Source organism: Oncorhynchus mykiss, chromosome 8 (assembly GCF_013265735.2).
Source record: "Oncorhynchus mykiss isolate Arlee chromosome 8, USDA_OmykA_1.1, whole genome shotgun sequence".
Lineage (NCBI taxonomy): Eukaryota > Metazoa > Chordata > Actinopteri > Salmoniformes > Salmonidae > Oncorhynchus > Oncorhynchus mykiss.
Genome location: NC_048572.1, coordinates 5,709,829 through 5,730,342, shown reverse-complemented (window position 1 = coordinate 5,730,342; position 20,514 = coordinate 5,709,829). Strand labels below are relative to the sequence as shown.

Below are 20,514 nucleotides of genomic sequence, written 5' to 3'. Positions count from 1 at the left end.
AAAAAAACACATAATAGCACAATTGGTTGGGCGCCTGTAAAACTACTGCCATTTCATCCTGCGCCATTTTAACACATGGTTCAGTTTATGAAGGGGGTCTCAGGAGGTCTGGGTACTGTATATATGGTTCAGTCTATGACGGGGGTCTCAGGAGGTCTGTGTACATGTTTCCTCCTTCAGTTCCTCCTGTTCCCCGGGGTAGTGTGACCCCAGATTATATGATATGGGGCATGTTCTTCACACACACACACCACACATATGCACACACACATACACACAGATTGACCACCCAACGCCCAGGGTATAACCAGAGGTGGAAAGAAATGAAATGTCCGAAATATCCTAATCAAGGACAAGTACTGTTACTTTAATGACATTTTACTCAGTAGAAGTCCTGTTAGTTTAATGACATTTTACTCAGTAGAAATCCTGTTAGTTTAATGTCATTTTACTCAGTAGAAGTAAAACTACTGGTGTAAAAGGGAAAATAAGCTCATTTAATAAGAAATTAAGCAAAATTTAGCACATAAACAAAAAATATAAACCGTTCACGCTATTGTCCTCACTCATTCACTCCCTCTTTACATCACTCCCTCCCTCTCTCTCTCCCTCCCTCACAAACTCCCTCTTTCCCTCACTCACTCACACACTCACTCACTTACTCACCCATACAATGACAAATGGGGAGTGCCAAAGCACACAGGACTTACCTAAAGGACTTGATATCAAATTAGCTCTGGAGGCGACAACAGAACATCATGGAAATACTGTACAAATGAATGAGCAAACCCTCCTAAAAAAAAGAGATTTGGCTGTAGATGTTGCATTAGATTGATAATCTACATATCTAATATCTAATGTACATTCGGTTATGTAGTTATGTATCCATCAGCAAAGAAACAAAGGAACTCTGTTCTAGAGCCTTCACTTCACCTCTGAACTTGCTGTTCGGGTTTCGGCAGGAGCTGATTTTCAAAGTGAATCAAGTCTATCCCGGCTCACTGTGCAATGAAGAGCAGTGTAACAATGCTAAAAGGAAGCTCACAGGTCGACAGTGGTAAGGGCCACTTTGAGGGACCAGCTTCTTAATGTATGGAAAGGAATGAAACAAATCCATCTTGTCTGGCACACAGGCAAGGTACTCGTCCAGCTCCCTTATACCTTTTGATCATCAGTGATGAGGAGAAATCGTCTTCGTGTCAGATTTGATGCTCTGTCTCGTCCTCTGTCAGTGTGTCAAGATGAGGCTTTGGGTTTGATCAAACCTGTGGAGTGGCAAATACGCAACTTACCCATTGAATATTTATGCAAATTCTGCTTTATGTGGCAACTTAGTTCCTCATATCACTGACACTACAATTACCCAAACACAGACTTTCCATACTTGTTATTCTCAGATACCGAGACTGAAGTGAGTTTGTCAGATGTTTGCATACCTTAAAAGCTAATGTTGAGAGTCCATGTCTTTGTCTCCATGTCTTTCTGTACCTATTGTGTATTACTCACACAGTTATATGCACAATTAGACTTACAGAGTCTCTGTGTAAATTAGGATCAAGATCGTCTAAATGCCAAACAAAGTACAGTGCAAATCCTTGGTCTAAACACTGTATGTCATGGCCAGGCAAGCTAACGTTAGCTAGTTCACTTAGCTAGACGTTACCCTGATGTTGTTAGCTAGCCCAGATAACTTACATGGCAAGCTAGCTAGCCACCACCACACATAGTGACATCGAAGTGCTAGCTGTAATAGCGATCATCATCAGGTGGTGGTTAGCCATGTAGCTAACTAGCTAATTTAGCTGAAAGGATAGCTTGCTAACGGTAGCATGCTGGACAACTAGGCTAACGCTAATGTACGTAAGTTAGACTATTCGAAAGCTAGCTATACTAGCTGCTAAAGCCATCCATAGCTAAATGTTTGATCATTAATAGCTAGCTAGTTATCCCTCCTGTACTCCCTGTTCATCCACGACTGCATGGCCATGCACACCTCCAACCCAATCATCAAGTTTGCAGACAACACGACAGTAGTGGACTTGATTACCAACAACAACGAGACCACCTACAGGGAGGAGGTGAGGGCCCTCGGAGTGGAGTGTCAGGAAAATAAACTCTCACTCAAGGTCAACAAAACAAAGGAGATTATCGTGGACTTCAGGAAACAGCAGAGGGAGCACAACCCTATCTACATCGACGGGACAGTAGTGGAGAAGGTGGAAAGTTTTAAGTTCCTGGGCGTACACATCACAGACAAACTGAAATGGTCCACCCACACAGACAGTGTGGAAGAAGGCACAACAGCATCTCAGGAGGCTGAAGAAATGCGGCTTATCACCTAAAACCCTCAGAAATTTTTACAGATGCACAATTGAGAGCATCCTGTCGGGCTGTATCTCCGCCTGGTACTGCAACTGTACCTCCCACAACCGCAAGGCTCTCCAGAAGGTGGTGCGTTCTGCACAACACATCACCGGGAGCAAACTACCTGCCCTCCAAGACGACAACAGCACCCGATGTCATAGGAAGGCCAAAAAGATCATCAAGGATAACAAACACCCAAGCCACTGCCTGTTCACCCCGCTACCATCCAGAAGGCGAGGTCAGTACAGGTGCATCAATGCTGGGACAGAGAGACTGAAAAACAGCATCTATCTCAAGGCCATCAGACTTTTAAACAGCCATCACTAGCACAGAGAGGCTGCTGCCTACATACAGACTTGAAATCAATCTTAGGGATCGCGAACCGCTAGCGGGACACTTTTCGACAACATCCGGTGAAATTGGACCGAATTGAAATGACAAAATCGTAATATTAAACATTCATGAACATACAAGTGTCTTACATCATTTAAAATATTCATTTATTGTTAATCCAACTGCGTTGTCAGATTTCCAAAAGGCTTTACGGCGAAAACATACCATGCGATTATGTGAGGACAGCACCCCATATAAAAATACTTTTTTAATCAAATCATATCAAATCAAATGTATTTATATAGCCCTTCTTACATCAGCTGATATATCAAAGTGCTGTACAGAAACCCAGCCTAAACCCCCAAACAGCAAGCAATGCAAGTGTAGAACCACGGTGGATAGGAAAAACTCCAGAGAAAGTCCATAACCTAGGAAGAAACCTAGAGAGGAACCAGGCTATGCGGGGTGCCCAGTCCTCTTCTAGCTGTGCCAGGTGGAGATTATAACAGAACATGGTCAAGATGTTCAAATGTTCATAAATGACCAGCAGGGTCAAATAATAGTAATCACAGTGAACAAGTCAGGGTTCCATAGCTGCAGGCAGAACAGTTGAAACTGGAGCAGCAGCACGGCCAGGTGGACTGGGGACAACAAGGAGTCATCATGTCATCATTTACCCAAGAGGTAAAATGTATAGTGAAAACAATAGTGGTCCTAAAACAGAACCTTGAGGAACACCGACATTTACAGTTGATTTGGACCAGCACCGGCTTCACAAAATCACAAATAGCGATAAAATAAATCACTTACCTTTGAAGATCTTCCTCTGTTTGGGTCCCAGCTCCACAATGAATGTTTGTTTTGTTCAATTAAAGTCCTTCTTTATATCCAGAAAAGTCCATTTAGTTGGCACCATTGATTTCAGTAATCCTTCAACATGCATACAAAAATATCCAAAAAAGCTACTGGTAAACTTCGTCCAAACAAGTCAAACAATGTTTCTAATCAATCCTCAGGTTCCTGATATGTAAATAAACGATAATATTTCAGACGGAAAGAACGGTGTCCAATAGGAAAGGAAAATAGCGAAGAGCGCGCCCTCGTTCACGCTCGCCAAACGTCTACCTGCCCTGATGAGAACACCTTGGATAAACTACAACTACTTGTTCGCTTTTCAAAAAACAAGCCTGAAACCCTTTCTAAAGACTGTTGACATCTAGTGGAAGCCATAGGAACTGCAATCTGGGCCCCTTTTTTTGTATATCCCATAGGCTAGCATTGAAAATGCCTGTGACCTCAAAAAAATTAATTTCCGGGTGGGTTTTCCTCGGGTTTTTGCCTGCCGTATCAGTTCTGTTATACTCACAGATATTATTTTAACAGTTTTAGAAACGTCACAGTGTTTTCTATCCAATTATACCAATTATATGCATATCCTGGTTTCTGCGCCTGAGTAACAGGCAGTTTACTTTGGGCACGTCAGTCATCCGGAAATTCAGGATACTGCCCCCTTGCCTTAAGAAGATTTATTAAACAGCCATCACTAACATAGAGAGGCTGCTACATACAGACTTGAATCATTGGCCACTTTAATAAATGGATCACTAGTCACTTTAATAATGCCACTTTAATAATGTTTACATATCTCACATTACTCATATCATATGAATATACTGTATTTTATACCATCTACTGCCTCTTGCCTATGCCGTTCGGCCATCGCTCATCCATATCTTTATATGTACATATTCTCATTCATCCCTTTAGATTTGTGTGTAGTAGGTAGTTGTTGTGGAATTTGTTATATTCCTTGTTAGATATTACTGCACTGTCGGGAACTAGATGAACAAACATTTCGCTACACTCGCATTAACATCTGCTAACCATGTGTATGTGATCAATAACATGTTATTTTATTTGATCTTTGACCTCTATAATGTTTCCACAAGTCCGTGACTTTTTCTAGGTTACCGTCCTGGGTAAGAAACATCTTGCATCTCACATCCTGAGCTGAGGAGAACAGTCTCCTCCATCTCTATTGTCTTTCACTCACACCTCTTTTGAATGTCTTCCCGACCATCATTATTCAGTTTGAACAGCTTGATTTGATTGTGTCTGTGTCTGTGTGTGTGTGTGTGTGGGTGGGTCTGTGCGTACGCCCTGTGTCTGTGCGTACGTTGTGTGCGTGTGTCTGTACGTACGTTGTGTGTCTGTGTCTGTGTCTGTGTCTGTGCGTCGTGTGTCTGTGTCTGTGTCTGTGTCTGTGTCTGTGTCTGTGCATACGTCGTGTGTCTGTGTCTGTGTCTGTGTCTGTGTCTGTGCGTACGTCGTGTGTCTGTGTCTGTGTCTGTGCGTACGTCGTGTGTCTGTGTCTGTGTCTGTGTCTGTGCGTACGTCGTGTGTCTGTGTCTGTGTCTGTGCGTACGTCGTGTGTCTGTGACTGTGTCTGTATCTGTGTCTGTGTCTGTGTCTGTGCGTACGTCGTGTGTCTGTGTCTGTGCATACGTCGTGTGTCTGTGACTGTGTCTGTGTCTGTGTCTGTGTCTGTGCGTACGTTGTGTGTCTGTGTCTGTGTCTGTGTCTGTGACTGTGTCTGTGCGTACGTCGTGTGTCTGTGTCTGTGCGTGTGTCTGTGTCTGTGTCTGTGTGTACGTCGTGTGTCTGTGCGTCGTGTGTTTTCTCTCAGGGTTTTTCATTACTCAGACTCAGGTTCATGAATCAAATGGAATACAGGAGTGAAAGCAGAATGACCCCCACTAACTCCACTCTACTCACATTCCTTAAGTTAACATAAATATACTTAATCAAGTCGGTAAGGACAAGCTTCTACTCCCCTGCAGAAGAGAGAGCACAGTGCATTAACCTCCGTCTCTGGAACTGAGGAGCAGATCTGGGTTCAAATCTTAGAAGAAAGATGATACAATGATTTCGAATCGTTTTTGAACCCAGGTCTGTCTGAGAATCGGTAGTAGGGTTCAGATCATTCTAGCTCCCTGTTTGGGCAATGAAGGATTCGATGTTATGATGTTGTGACATGGAGAAGCGTCACTTTTAAGTCTTCGTTAGTGTGATAATCCATGTGGGGATTCTGACTGCTCCTTACTGTTCTTTTAAAACTCATAAAAACTCATTATTAAGACACATATTTACATGGCGTTAAAGCGTTTAACGCCACGGTACAACCCCCACGTCATGTAGTTCAGTAAACTTCTAGAATAAACACAGTCAATGACTTTTTCTCAAGCAATAGTGTCACGTATTGAGGGCTCTACCTACCAGAGGTTTATTGTCCTGCTTAGTGTCACGTATTGAGGGCTCTACCTACCAGAGGTTTATTGTCCTGCTTAGTGTCACGTATTGAGGGCTCTATACCTACCAGAGGTTTATTGTCCTGCTTAATGTCACGTATTGAGGGCTCTATACCTACCAGAGGTTTATTGTCCTGAGGGCTCTATACCTACCAGAGGTTTATTGTCCTGAGGGCTCTACCTACCAGAGGTTTATTGTCCTGAGGGCTCTATACCTACCAGAGGTTTATTGTCCTGAGGGCTCTATACCTACCAGAGGTTTATTGTCCTGAGGGCTCTACCTACCAGAGGTTTATTGTCCTGAGGGCTCTATACCTACCAGAGGTTTATTGTCCTGAGGGCTCTATACCTACCAGAGGTTTATTGTCCTGCTTAGTGCCACGTATTGAGGGCTCTATACCTACCAGAGGTTTATTGTCCTGCTTAATGTCACGTATTGAGGGCTCTATACCTACCAGAGGTTTATTGTCCTGCTTAATGCCACGTATTGAGGGCTCTATACCTACCAGAGGTTTATTGTCCTGCTTAGTGTCACGTATTGAGGGCTCTACCTACCAGAGGTTTATTGTCCTGCTTAATGCCACGTATTGAGGGCTCTATACCTACCAGAGGTTTATTGTCCTGCTTAGTGCCACGTATTGAGGGCTCTATGCCTACCAGAGGTTTATTGTAATGCTTAGTGCCACGTATTGAGGGCTCTATACCTACCAGAGGTTTATTGTCCTGCTTAATGTCACGTATTGAGGGCTCTATACCTACCAGAGGTTTATTGTCCTGCTTAGTGCCACGTATTGAGGGCTCTATACCTACCAGAGGTTTATTGTCCTGCTTAGTGCCACGTATTGAGGGCTCTATACCTACCAGAGGTTTATTGTCCTGCTTAGTGCCACGTATTGAGGGCTCTATACCTACCAGAGGTTTATTGTCCTGCTTAGTGCCACGTATTGAGGGCTCTATACCTACCAGAGGTTTATTGTCCTGCTTAATGCCACGTATTGAGGGCTCTATACCTACCAGAGGTTTATTGTCCTGCTTAGTGCCACGTATTGAGGGCTCTATACCTACCAGAGGTTTATTGTCCTGCTTAGTGCCACGTATTGAGGGCTCTATACCTACCAGAGGTTTATTGTCCTGCTTAGTGCCACGTATTGAGGGCTCTATACCTACCAGAGGTTTATTGTCCTGCTTAATGTCACGTATTGAGGGCTCTATACCTACCAGAGGTTTATTGTCCTGCTTAGTGCCACGTATTGAGGGCTCTATACCTACCAGAGGTTTATTGTCCTGCTTAGTGCCACGTATTGAGGGCTCTATGCCTACCAGAGGTTTATTGTCCTGCTTAGTGCCACGTATTGAGGGCTCTATACCTACCAGAGGTTTATTGTCCTGCTTAGTGCCACGTATTGAGGGCTCTATACCTACCAGAGGTTTATTGTCCTGCTTAATGTCACGTATTGAGGGCTCTATACCTACCAGAGGTTTATTGTCCTGCTTAGTGCCACGTATTGAGGGCTCTATACCTACCAGAGGTTTATTGTCCTGCTTAGTGTCACGTATTGAGGGCTCTATACCTACCAGAGGTTTATTGTCCTGCTTAGTGCCACGTATTGAGGGCTCTATACCTACCAGAGGTTTATTGTCCTGCTTAGTGCCACGTATTGAGGGCTCTATACCTACCAGAGGTTTATTGTCCTGCTTAGTGCCACGTATTGAGGGCTCTATACCTACCAGAGGTTTATTGTCCTGCTTAGTGCCACGTATTGAGGGCTCTATACCTACCAGAGGTTTATTGTCCTGCTTAATGTCACGTATTGAGGGCTCTATACCTACCAGAGGTTTATTGTCCTGCTTAGTGCCACGTATTGAGGGCTCTATACCTACCAGAGGTTTATTGTCCTGCTTAGTGCCACGTATTGAGGGCTCTATACCTACCAGAGGTTTATTGTCCTGCTTAGTGCCACGTATTGAGGGCTCTATACCTACCAGAGGTTTATTGTCCTGCTTAGTGCCACGTATTGAGGGCTCTATACCTACCAGAGGTTTATTGTCCTGCTTAGTGTCACGTATTGAGGGCTCTATACCTACCAGAGGTTTATTGTCCTGCTTAATGTCACGTATTGAGGGCTCTATACCTACCAGAGGTTTATTGTCCTGCTTAATGTAATGTATGTACATCATAGTGCATATTCACCTCTAACCCTTTTTAAATACCAACATTGCTATATCGACTTTAAGATAGGCCTTAATTGCACCAACGTCTCACTCTAAAACGTGCATGAATAAGTGATGAAACTGTGCTGAACACGTTGTGACCCGTTCTGGTAAGACAGAGATGATGGGTGGGGTGCAGGGGAAGCTATTTCTCCATCATTATCCCAAGACTCTTATCATCAAGGATGTTTACAGAGAGAGTAGTGTAGTCGTTGGCAACATTCACCCTGGGAGGATGAGGAAGGAGGACGCCATGTTATCCTGTCACACACACACACACACCAGACACACACACACACACACAGTGGTTGGCAAATTCCACCCAGGGAGGATGAGGGACGAAGCTCTATTAGCCTGTCACAGACACACACCAGACACTCACACACACACAGTGGTTGGCAACATCCACCCAGGGAAGATGAGGATGGACGACTCTATGTTATCCTGCCTGGACCAAAAACTCATTATTCAGACACATATTTACAGCATCTGTATATCATCACATTTTGAGAGATTTAGTGAAACTCGTGATATTTCACTGTGGCCTTAATAAACACAAATCATGCTTCTATTTTAACACCTGAGAGAGAGAGATAGAGATAGAGTGAGAGACAGAGAGAGAGACAGAGAGAGAGAGAGAGAGAGAGAGAGAGAGAGAGAGACAGAGTCTACTTAAACAGAGCAATAATCAATCATGAGGCATCAAAGCCAAAGGAACTGAGTAACATTAAGAAATGCTATAGATGGAAGGAATGCAGTTTGGAAACCTACCAAAAAACAATTAGGCAACAACAAATTCAATCCCTTTTAGACAATTTCCTGGGTAAAACGTTCCGCTGTAATAGTGAAGGTGTAAACTTGGCAGTAGAAAATCTTAACAGTATATTTGACCTCTCAGCTTCCCTATCAAATCTAAAAATCTCAAATAGAAAACCGAAGAAAATTAACAATAATGACAAATGGTTTGATGAAGAATGCAAAAATCTAAGAAAGAAATTGAGAAACCTGTCCAACCAAAAACATAGAGACCCGGAAAACCTGAGTCTACGCCTTCACTATGGTGAATCACTAAAACAATACAGAAATACACTACGGAAAAAGAAGGAACAGCATGTCAGAAATCAGCTCAATGCAATTGAAGAATCCATAGACTCTAACCACTTCTGGGAAAATTGGAAAACACTAAACAAACAACAACAAGAAGAATTATCTATCCAAAATGGAGATGTATGGGTAAACCACTTCTCCAATCTTTTTGGCTCTATAACAAAGAATAAAGAGCAAAAACATATACATGATCAAATACAGATCTTAGAATCATCTATTAAAGACTACCAGAACCCACTGGATTATCCAATTACATTGAATGAGTTACAGGACAAAATAAAAACCCTCCAACCCAAAAAGGCCTGTGGTGTTGATGGTATCCTCAATGAAATGATCAAATATACAGACAACAAATTCCAATTGGCTATACTAAAACTCTTTAACATCATACTTAGCTCTGGCATCTTCCCCAATATTTGGAACCAAGGACTGATCACCCCAATCCACAAAAGTGGAGACAAATTTGACCCCAATAACTACCGTGGAATATGTGTCAACAGTAACCTTGGGAAAATCCTCTGCATTATTATTAACAGCAGACTCGTACATTTCCTCAATGAAAACAATGTACTGAGCAAATGTCAAATTGGCTTTTTACCAAATTACCGTACAACAGACCATGTATTCACCCTGCACACCCTAATTGACAACCAAACAAACCAAAACAAAGGCAAAGTCTTCTCATGCTTTGTTGATTTCAAAAAAGCCTTCGACTCAATCTGGCATGAGGGTCTGCTATACAAACTGATGGAAAGTGGTGTTGGGGGTAAAACATACGACATTATAAAATCCATGTACACAAACAACAAGTGTGCGGTTAAAATTGGCAAAAAACACACACATTTCTTCACACAGGGTCGTGGGGTTAGACAGGGATGCAGTTTAAGCCCCACCCTCTTCAACATATATATCAACGAATTGGCGCGGGCACTAGAAAAGTCTGCAGCACCCGGCCTCCCCCTGCTAGAATCCGAAGTCAAATGTCTGCTGTTTGCCGATGATCTGGTGCTTCTGTCACCAACCAAGGAGGGCCTACAGCAGCACCTAGATCTTATGCACAGATTCTGTCAGACCTGGGCCCTGACAGTAAATCTCAGTAAGACCAAAATAATGGTGTTCCAAAAAAGGTCCAGTCACCAGGACCACAAATACAAATTCAATCTAGACACTGTTGCCCTAGAGCACACAAAAAACTATACATACCTTGGCCTAAACATCAGCGCCACAGGTAACTTCCACAAAGCTGTGAACGATCTGAGAGACAAGGCAAGAAGGGCATTCAATGCCATCAAAAGAAACATAAATTTCAACATACCAATTAGGATTTGGCTAAAAATACTTGAATCAGTCATAGAGCCCATTGCCCTTTATGGTTGTGAGGTCTGGGGTCCGCTCACCAACCAAGACTTCACAAAATGGGACAAACACCAAATTGAGACTCTGCACGCAGAATTCTGCAAAAATATCCTCCGTGTACAACGTAGAACACCAAATAATGCATGCAGAGCAGAATTAGGCCGATACCCACTAATTATCAAAATCCAGAAAAGAGCCGTTAAATTCTACAACCACCTAAAAGGAAGTGATTCACAAACCTTCCATAACAAAGCCATCACCTACAGAGAGATGAACCTGGAGAAGAGTCCCCTAAGCAAGCTGGTCCTGGGGCTCTGTTCACAAACACAAACACACCCTACAGAGCCCCAGGACAACAGCACAATTAGACCCAACCAAATCATGAGAAAACAAAAAGATAATTACTTGACACATTGGAAAGAATTAACAAAAAAACAGAGCAAACTAGAATGCTATTTGGCCCTAAACAGAGAGTACACAGCGGCAGAATACCTGACCACTGTGACTGACCCAAAATTAAGGAAAGCTTTGACTATGTACAGACTCAGTGAGCATAGCCTTGCTATTGAGAAAGGCCGCCGTAGGCAGACATGGCTCTCAAGAGAAGACAGGCTATGTGCTCACTGCCCACAAAATGAGGTGGAAACTGAGCTGCACTTCCTAACCTCCTGCCCAATGTATGACCATATTAGAGAGACATATTTCCCTCAGATTACACAGATCCACAAAGAATTCGAAAACAAATCCAAATTTGAAAAACTCCCATATCTACTGGGTGAAATTCCACAGTGTGCCATCACAGCAGCAAGATTTGTGACCTGTTGCCACGAGAAAAGGGCAACCAGTGAAGAACACACACCATTGTAAATACAACCCATATTTATGCTTATTTATTTTATCTTGTGTCCTTTAACCATTTGTACATTGTTAAAACACTGTATATATATATATAATATGACATTTGTAATGTCTTTACTGTTTTGAAACCTCTGTATGTGTAATGTTTACTGTTAATTTTTGTTGTTTTTCACTTTATATTTTCACTTTGTATGTTGTCTACCTCACTTGCTTTGGCAATGTTAACACATGTTTCCCATGCCAATAAAGCCCTTGAATTGAATTGAATTGAATTGACAGAGAGAGAGAGAGAGAGAGAGAGAGAGAGAGAGAGAGAGAGACAGAGAGAGAGAGAGAGAGAGAGAGAGAGAGAGACAGAGAGAGAGAGAGAGAGAGAGAGAGAGAGAGAGAGAGAGAGAGAGAGACAGAGAGAGAGAGAGAGAGACAGAGACAGAGACAGAGAGAGAGAGAGAGAGAGAGAGAGAGAGAGAGAGAGAGAGAGACAGAGAGAGAGAGAGAGAGAGAGAGAGAGAGAGAGAGACAGAGAGAGAGAGAGAGAGAGAGAGAGAGAGAGAGAGAGAGAGAGAGAGAGACAGAGAGAGAGAGAGAGACAGAGACAGAGACAGAGAGAGAGAGAGAGAGAGAGAGAGAGAGAGAGTACTGATTTACTTAGTGCTCGCGAGCTATGAGGAGCTTAGCAAGAAACTTCTCCAACATGTTACTGTACCTACCTCACAGCCGGTGGGTCCACACCCGCTGACAACTTCTGGCGTGATACAGGGAGGAGTATTGGTGTTACTACATGACTCTGTATTAAGCTCAGTTCTAGGATAGGTAGGAGAGGTCTCTTAAGGAGATCACCTTCTCGTGTTTTGGGTGTGTCATCAGCTTCCGCATGGCGTGTCACTGTATTGTGTTGTAGAGGGCGGTGTGGACCCCCGGCTGTGAGGTAGGTACAGGAACATGTTGGAGAAGTTTCTTGCTATGCTCCTCATAGCTCGCGAGCACTAAGTCAATTTGAACCTTTTACAGTTCAAATAGATGTAGGGGTAGAGGTGACTAGGGGTAGAGGAGTTGGTGTTGGAGGGGAGGAGGTGACTAGGGGTAGAGGAGGGGGTGTTGGAGGGGAGGAGGTGACTAGGGGTCGAGGAGTTGGGGTGTTGGAGGGGAGGAGGTGACTAGGGGTAGAGGAGGGGGTGTTGGAGGGGAGGAGGTGACTAGGGGTAGAGGAGGGGGTGTTGGAGGGGAGGAGGTGACTAGGGGTAGAGGAGGGGGTGTTGGAGGGGAGGAGGTGACTAGGGGTAGAGGAGGGGGTGTTGGAGGGGAGGAGGTGACTAGGGGTAGAGGAGGGGCTGTTGGAGGGGAGGAGGTGACTAGGGGTAGAGGAGGGGGTGTTGGAGGGGAGGAGGTGACTAGGGGTAGAGGAGGGGGTGTTGGAGGGGAGGAGGTGACTAGGGGTAGAGGAGGGGGTGTTGGAGGGGAGGAGGTGACTAGGGGTAGAGGATTTGGGGTGCTGGAGGGGAGGAGGTGACTAGGGGTCGAGGAGGTGGGGTGGTGGAAGTGAAGAGGTGACTAGGGGTAGAGGAGGGGGTGTTGGAGGGGAGGAGGTGACTAGGGGTCGAGGAGGGGGTGTTGGAGGGGAGGAGGTGACTAGGGGTCGAGGAGGGGGTGTTGGAGGGGAGGAGGTGACTAGGGGTAGAGGAGTTGGGGTGGTGGAAGGGAGGAGGTGACTAGGGGTCGAGGAGGTGGGGTGGTGGAAGGGAGGAGGTGACTAGGGGTAGAGGAGTTGGGGTGTTGGAGGGGAGGAGGTGACTAGGGGTCGAGGATTTGGGGTGCTGGAGGGGAGGAGGTGACTAGGGGTAGAGGAGTTGGGGTGTTGGAGGAGGTGACTAGGGGTAGAGGAGTTGGGGTGGTGGAAGGGAGGAGGTGGCTAGGGGTCGAGGAGGAGTTGGGGTGTTGGAGGGGAGGAGGTGACTAGGGGTAGAGGAGGGGGTGTTGGAGGAAGTGACTAGGGGTAGAGGATCAGGTGTTGGAGGGGAGGAGGTGACTAGGGGTAGTGGAGGTGGGCTGTTGGAAGGGAGGAGGTGACTAGGGGTAGAGGAGTTGGGGTGTTGGAGAAAGTGACTAGGGGTAGAGGATCAGGTGTTAGAGGGGAGGAGGTGACTAGGGGTAGAGGAGGTGGGCTGTTGGAGGGGAGGAGGTGACTAGGGGTGGGGTAGAGGAGGGGGTGTTGGAGGGGAGGAGGTGACTAGGGGTATAGGAGGTGGGCTGTTGAAGGGGGGGAGGTGGATTGGGAGGTAAGTTCCAGGATGTGGATAAGGATGTTTGATATAGTGGTCAGAGGGCCCAGCGTCTTTAATCCACAGGAGATACCTGTGTGTGTGTGTGTGTGTGTGTGTGTGTGTGTGTGTGTGTACAGGATCATGACCAGGTCTATAACCCCACAGGGGACATCATGGTTGTATTCATTAGTGCACACCCATAGCAAAAGTTTTGCAATGGAAATACAAAAAAATAGGAGCTTTTCTCATTGGACACGCCCGGGTAGTCCCTCTATCTTTCAGTGAGTTCTCTACCCATCGGGGCCTCTCATGATAATGACCCAGGGCCATTCAGATATAATAGACATCCTGATTCTAGCCTAGAAAACAATTTGTCCTCCACGGTCATTCACTTTATCACCACTACTTTAGACCCCATTTACCCCAGGCCATTGTGCAGTGGCTATTTTAGCATGTAATTATGAAGGCAGTCTTGAGTATGTTGTCCAGACCCGACAGAGGTTAAAGTAACCAACCATCCCCTGAATTTTAAGAGGAGGTCATCGGAGTCCGTTAGCTGATCGTGCTACCAACAACAGGAATGTTGTTCTGTTGCTAGGTCGGCTCCTTATGCCATTTTATAATTATATTAATCATCAGAGGTTACCGGCCAATAACCATTGATTTATATTTACACTAGATGACTGACAGGGGGCGCTGGTTTTGAAGCCACCTCGCTCCAATCCACGTAACCTGTTGGTTATATTACTATATTAGCGATAGTGATTTCACCGTTCAACATAGACGTTCTATTTTCTTCCGAGATTGCAAAACAATTTGTACGTTGATGCCCATTGGCCATGAATGTTTCAACCTCTGTGTTGAGAAGTCATGTTTTTACCGTCCGTTCCTGGTTTCAACGAGCACCTAAAATGACACCGACCACGAGCCTGGGTCTTTGATCAGGTGCTTGATCGTTCCCACGGGAGATTATAAAGGCTGCGGTAAGCGACAAAGGGCGTCAAAAAACGAACGTTTTGAAAGTGGCTCGGTTCGTGCTGCTCGCTCCCATGGAAGATGAAATTAGCTGAAGTCTTGAGCGGCCTCTGGGCACGGTTGACCAAGGAGCAGAGTTGTCAACCAATCAAACGATGTTTTAATGACAACATTCGAGAGGACAACAACCCGGGGACCGCTGGTCACGTGGTCTGAGAGTTTTCCTGCGGTTCAATTGCCCAGATTTCATGGTTTTATTTAAGGGCTGTGTAAAAACATACAAAACCCATTCACCTCTCACCTTTCCCTCCCTAGAATTGTCTTTGCGGGACATCTTGTTCTGCTTTGAGGTAGCTTGACACCACTCCTTTGCCGCATCAAACAAACAAAAAAATACGTCACTTCCTGTTTGGAAGAGCGTTGGACCTTTGATGATTGTTCTGCTCTTTCAGTGCCGCTCAGGTGAGGCACGCCTTTTTATTTCATGCAGCGAGCCAGAGCAGTTCTTCCCACTGTTGGGAGAAATCAGTATATGCTAATTCTATTCAAATAAAGGTTGCTTCCCTTCCACGCCCACAACGGAAGGCCCAATCATGGCCTCGGATTTGCAGGTGGACGCATTAGAACAGACCCGGGGTCTGTTTCTCTGGCGGCAGACATGCTGAAAGGCTTAGTGTTGTTTCTTCGAAACCAGCAACTCAACCAATCAATCAACCTCTGCCTGTGAATAACAACAACCGGTTTTACACGATTTCTGCATTTATGAGTGTTCCACAGAGCTATAATGTTTACCAGCTGGGCTTCTCTCTCTCTCTCTCTCTCTCTCTCTCTCGCTCTCTCTCTCTCGCTCTCTCTCTCTCTCTCTCTCTCTCTCTCTCCCTCTCTCCCTCTCTCCCTCCCTCCCTCTCTCCCTCTCTCCCTCTGTCTCTCTCTCTGTGTCTCTCTCTCTGTTTCTCTGGGCAGTCCCAGTCAGATTGTGGCTGCTGGTTTGGCACTGTTCTCCCATGGGGGAAAAAGCAGAAACCAACCAAGTACTCTTTGTTATCTGTTTTGAACAGAAAAGTTTTTTTTTTTGTGCATTAGGCACATTTTTAACATAGCTTGTGTTTTAAGCTTTTCATCGTGAGAGTGAAGTTGTTGTTAGTTGTAGAAAAACACAAAACGAGAAACTTGAGGAATAGTTTTACTACAAAGTTACTGCTAGTGCTGCTAGTGCTGAGACAGAAGGTTTGGTCTGAGGGTAGTCCTCCATGGTTAAGGGTACCAGATTGTTTGGTTGAAGGGTATTTTTTACAGGGATAAGGGTACTGTACTGAGTGTATGAAAGTACATTTTAGATGATAGACAGGATTTAGATGAGGACAGTGAGGCGATAGCTGTGCGTTAAGTGATACGTGTACTGTACTATAAACACAAAGTTGTTATTTTGTTTTATTTGTCAGGGTTCTGTACTGATACAAGTACATGTTAGATGATATATTCGTGATTTAATTACTAAAGTTACGAATTATTCTCTAAAGTGAGGTGATTGCTGTTGAGTTGACAGCTTCAGGGAGCCCTAGATGGGTCCTCGGAGTCCTTCAGTGAGGTCCTCTGGGGCTGACTAACCTCATGCTTCAGTGCGCTCAACATATTGCCTAACCGACTGCAAAGTGCTTCCCAAATGGCACCCTATTCTCTATTTTAGTGCACTACTTTAGCCCAGGACCCCATAGACCTCTGGTCAACGGTAGTGCACTACATAGGGAATAGGGTGCCATTTGTGCCGCACATTTCTGACTTACTGACCTGATTCAACTGACTCCTCTCTCACGTCTCCAGGACTCACGCAGGGCCGTGTAAAAGAGATTTAATGGGAGTAGGAGTTAAGAAAGCAAAAGAAAGCCTGCTGAAGAAAGCCCTCCTTTGTGTGTGTGTGTGTGTGTGTGCGTGTGTGTGTGTGTGTGTGTGTGTGTGCGTGCGTGTGTGTGTGTGTGTGTGTGTGTGTGTGTGTGAACATCCAGTAGCTATACTTCCTCCCTCCCTGCCTCCCCTTTCCCTGTACCTCTACCCTCCAGCATGGGTTCCAATAGAAAGCCTACAGTGTAAACCCATACAAACCAAACACCCTACACTTCTGCTTGACTTTGGAAACCTATTTGGAATTTTGAGTTAAAAATATATATTGAAGGGCCTCTGTGTGACGGTAGTGGATTGATTCCCTCAGGCTCCTCTGAGATCTCTAGGAAATGAGCCCTTGGCGGGCTCTTATGGTAAAACCAATACATCCACCTGAATACATTGGCTGAGTCCCAAATGGGACCCGAGTCTCTACATAGTGCACTACTGTTGATCAGAGTCCTATGATCACTATGAGCCCTATGAACACTATGAACACTATGTACACTATGATCACTATGAACACTATGTACACTATGATCACTATGAACACTATGATCACTATGAACACTATGAACACTATGAACACTATGAGTCATATGATCGCTTTGAACACTATGAGTCCTATGATCACTATGAACATTATGAGTCCTATGATCACTATGAACACTATGATCACTATGAACACTATGAGCCCTATGATCACTATGAACACTATGAGTCATATGATCACTATGAACACTATGAGTCCTATGATCTCAGTGGGCCCGATGATCACTATGATCACTATGAGTGCTATGATCACGATGATCACTAAGAGTGCTATGATCACTATGAACACTATGAGTGCTATGATCACTATGATCACTATGAGTCATATGAGTCCTATGAACACTATGAGTCCTATGAACACTATTAGCACTATGAGCCATATGCGTCATATGATCACTATGAGCACTATGAGTCCTATGAGCACTAAGAGTTTTATGAGTCCTATGGGCACTATGAGCACTATGAGTCTTATTTTTTTATTTTTTTACTTCACCTTTCTTTTAACCAGGTAGGCTAGTTGAGAACACCTTTATTTAACCAGGTAGGCTAGTTGAGAACACCTTTATTTAACCAGGTAGGCTAGTTGAGAACACCTTTATTTAACCAGGTAGGCTAGTTGAGAACACCTTTATTTAAACAGGTAGGCTAGTTGAGAACACCTTTATTTAACCAGGTAGGCTAGTTGAGAACACCTTTATTTAACCAGGTAGGCTAGTTGAGAACACCTTTATTTAACCAGGTAGGCTAGTTGAGAACACCTTTATTTAACCAGGTAGGCTAGTTGAGAACACCTTTATTTAACCAGGTAGGCTAGTTGAGAACACCTTTATTTAACCAGGTAGGCTAGTTGAGAACACCTTTATTTAACCAGGTAGGCTAGTTGAGAACACCTTTATTTAACCAGGTAGGCTAGTTGAGAACACCTTTATTTAAACAGGTAGGCTAGTTGAGAACACCTTTATTTAACCAGGTAGGCTAGTTGAGAACACCTTTATTTAACCAGGTAGGCTAGTTGAGAACACCTTTATTTAACCAGGTAGGCTAGTTGAGAACACCTTTATTTAACCAGGTAGGCTAGTTGAGAACACCTTTATTTAACCAGGTAGGCTAGTTGAGAACACCTTTATTTAACCAGGTAGACTAGTTGAGAACACCTTTATTTAAACAGGTAGGCTAGTTGAGAACACCTTTATTTAACCAGGTAGACTAGTTGAGAACACCTTTCTTTAACCAGGTAGACTAGTTGAGAACACCTTTCTTTTAACCAGGTAGGCTAGTTGAGAACACCTTTATTTAACCAGGTTAGGCTAGTTGAGAACAAGTTCTCATTTACAACTGCGACCTGGCCAAGATAAGGCATAGCAGTGTGAACAGACAACACAGAGTTACACATGGAGTAAACAATTAACAAGTCAATAACACAGTAGAAAAAAGGGGAGTCTATATACATTGTGTGCAAAAGGCATGAGAAGGTAGGCGAATAATTACAATTATGCAGATTAACACTGGAGTGATAAATGATCAGATGGTTATGTACAAGTAGAGATATTGGTGTGCAAAAGAGCAGAAAAATAAATAAATAAAAACAGTATGGGGATGAGGTAGGTGAAAATGGGTGGGCTATTTACCAATAGACTATGTACAGCTGCAGCGATCGGTTAGCTGCTCAGATAGCAGATGTTTGAAGTTGGTGAGGGAGATAAAAGTCTCCAACTTCAGCGATTTTTGCAATTCGTTCCAGTCACAGGCAGCAGAGAACTGGAACGAAAGGCGGCCAAATGAGGTGTTGGCTTTAGGGATGATCAGTGAGATACACCTGCTGGAGCGCGTGCTACGGATGGGTGTTGCCATCGTAACCAGTGAACTGAGATAAGGCGGAGCTTTACCTAGCATGGACTTGTAGATGACCTGGAGCCAGTGGGTCTGGCGACGAATATGTAGCGAGGGCCAGCCGACTAGAGCATACAAGTCGCATGATCACTATGAGCACTATGAGTCCTGTGAGTTCAATGAGCACTATGATCACTAAGAGCACTATGAGTCTTATGATCACTATGAGCACTATGAGTCCTGTGAGTTCAATGAGCACTATAATCGCTATGAGCACTATATGTCCTATGCTCAGTTTGAGTCCTATGAGTCCTATGAGTTCTATTAACACTTTGAGCACTATGAGTCTTATGAGTCATATGATCACTATTAGCACTATGAGTCCTATGAGCACTATGAGTTTTATGAGTCATATGGGCACTATGAGGTCTTTGAGCACTATGAGTCCTGTGAGTCCTGTGAGCACTATGAGCACAATGAGTCCTGTGCGTCCTATGAGCACTGTGAGCACTATGAGCACTATGAGTCCTGTGCGTCCTATGAGCACGGTGAGCACTGTGAGTCCTATGAGCACTATGAGTCCTATGAGCTCTATGAGTCCTATGAGTCATATGAGCACTATAAGCACTACGAGCCCTATGAGCACTATGAGCCCTATGAGCATTATGAGTCCTGTGAGTCCTGTGAGTCCTGTGCGTCCTATGAGCACTATGAGCTCTATGAGTCCAATGATCACTATGAGTCCTGTGAGTCCTGTGCATCCTATGAGCACTATGAGCTCTATGAGTCCAATGATCACTATGAGTCCTGTGAGTCCTGTGCGTCCTATGAGCACTATGAGCTCTATGAGTCCAATGATCACTATGAGTCCTGTGAGTCCTGTGCATCCTATGAGCACTATGAGCACTATGAGCACTATGAGCACTATGAGCACTATGAGCACTATGAGTCCTGTGAGTCCTGTGCGTCCTATGAGCACTATGAGCTCTATGAGTCCAATGATCACTATGAGTCCTGTGAGTCCTGTGCATCCTATGAGCACTATGAGCTCTATGAGTCCAATGATCACTATGAGTCCTGTGAGTCCTGTGCGTCCTATGAGCACTATGAGCTCTATGAGTCCAATGATCACTATGAGTCCTGTGAGTCCTGTGCGTCCTATTAGCACTATGAGCCCTATGCGTCATATGATCACTATGAGTCCTATGAGTCCTGTGAGTCCTGTGCGTCCTATGAGCACTATGAGCTCTATGAGTCCAATGATCACTATGAGTCCTGTGAGTCCTGTGCATCCTATGAGCACTATGAGCTCTATGAGTCCAATGATCACTATGAGTCCTGTGAGTCCTGTGCGTCCTATGAGCACTATGAGCTCTATGAGTCCAATGATCACTATGAGTCCTGTGAGTCCTGTGCATCCTATGAGCACTATGAGCACTATGAGCACTATGAGCACTATGAGCACTATGAGCACTATGAGT

The 20,514-nt window shown here is 44.5% G+C and overlaps 2 protein-coding genes across 2 annotated transcripts in view; both read left to right on the top strand.

The window, feature by feature from the left end:
- LOC110529170 (stathmin-4) overlaps positions 1-20,514 on the top strand; it is a 90,076-nt gene that overhangs the window by 9,229 nt on the left and 60,333 nt on the right. The window lies entirely within an intron of this gene.
- Positions 19,222-20,198, top strand: LOC118965593 (histidine-rich glycoprotein-like). The gene is made up of 2 exons (XM_036986817.1): positions 19,222-19,275; positions 19,407-20,198. The coding sequence occupies exons 1-2, from the start codon at positions 19,222-19,224 to the stop codon at positions 20,196-20,198; spliced, it is 846 nt and encodes a 281-aa protein (XP_036842712.1).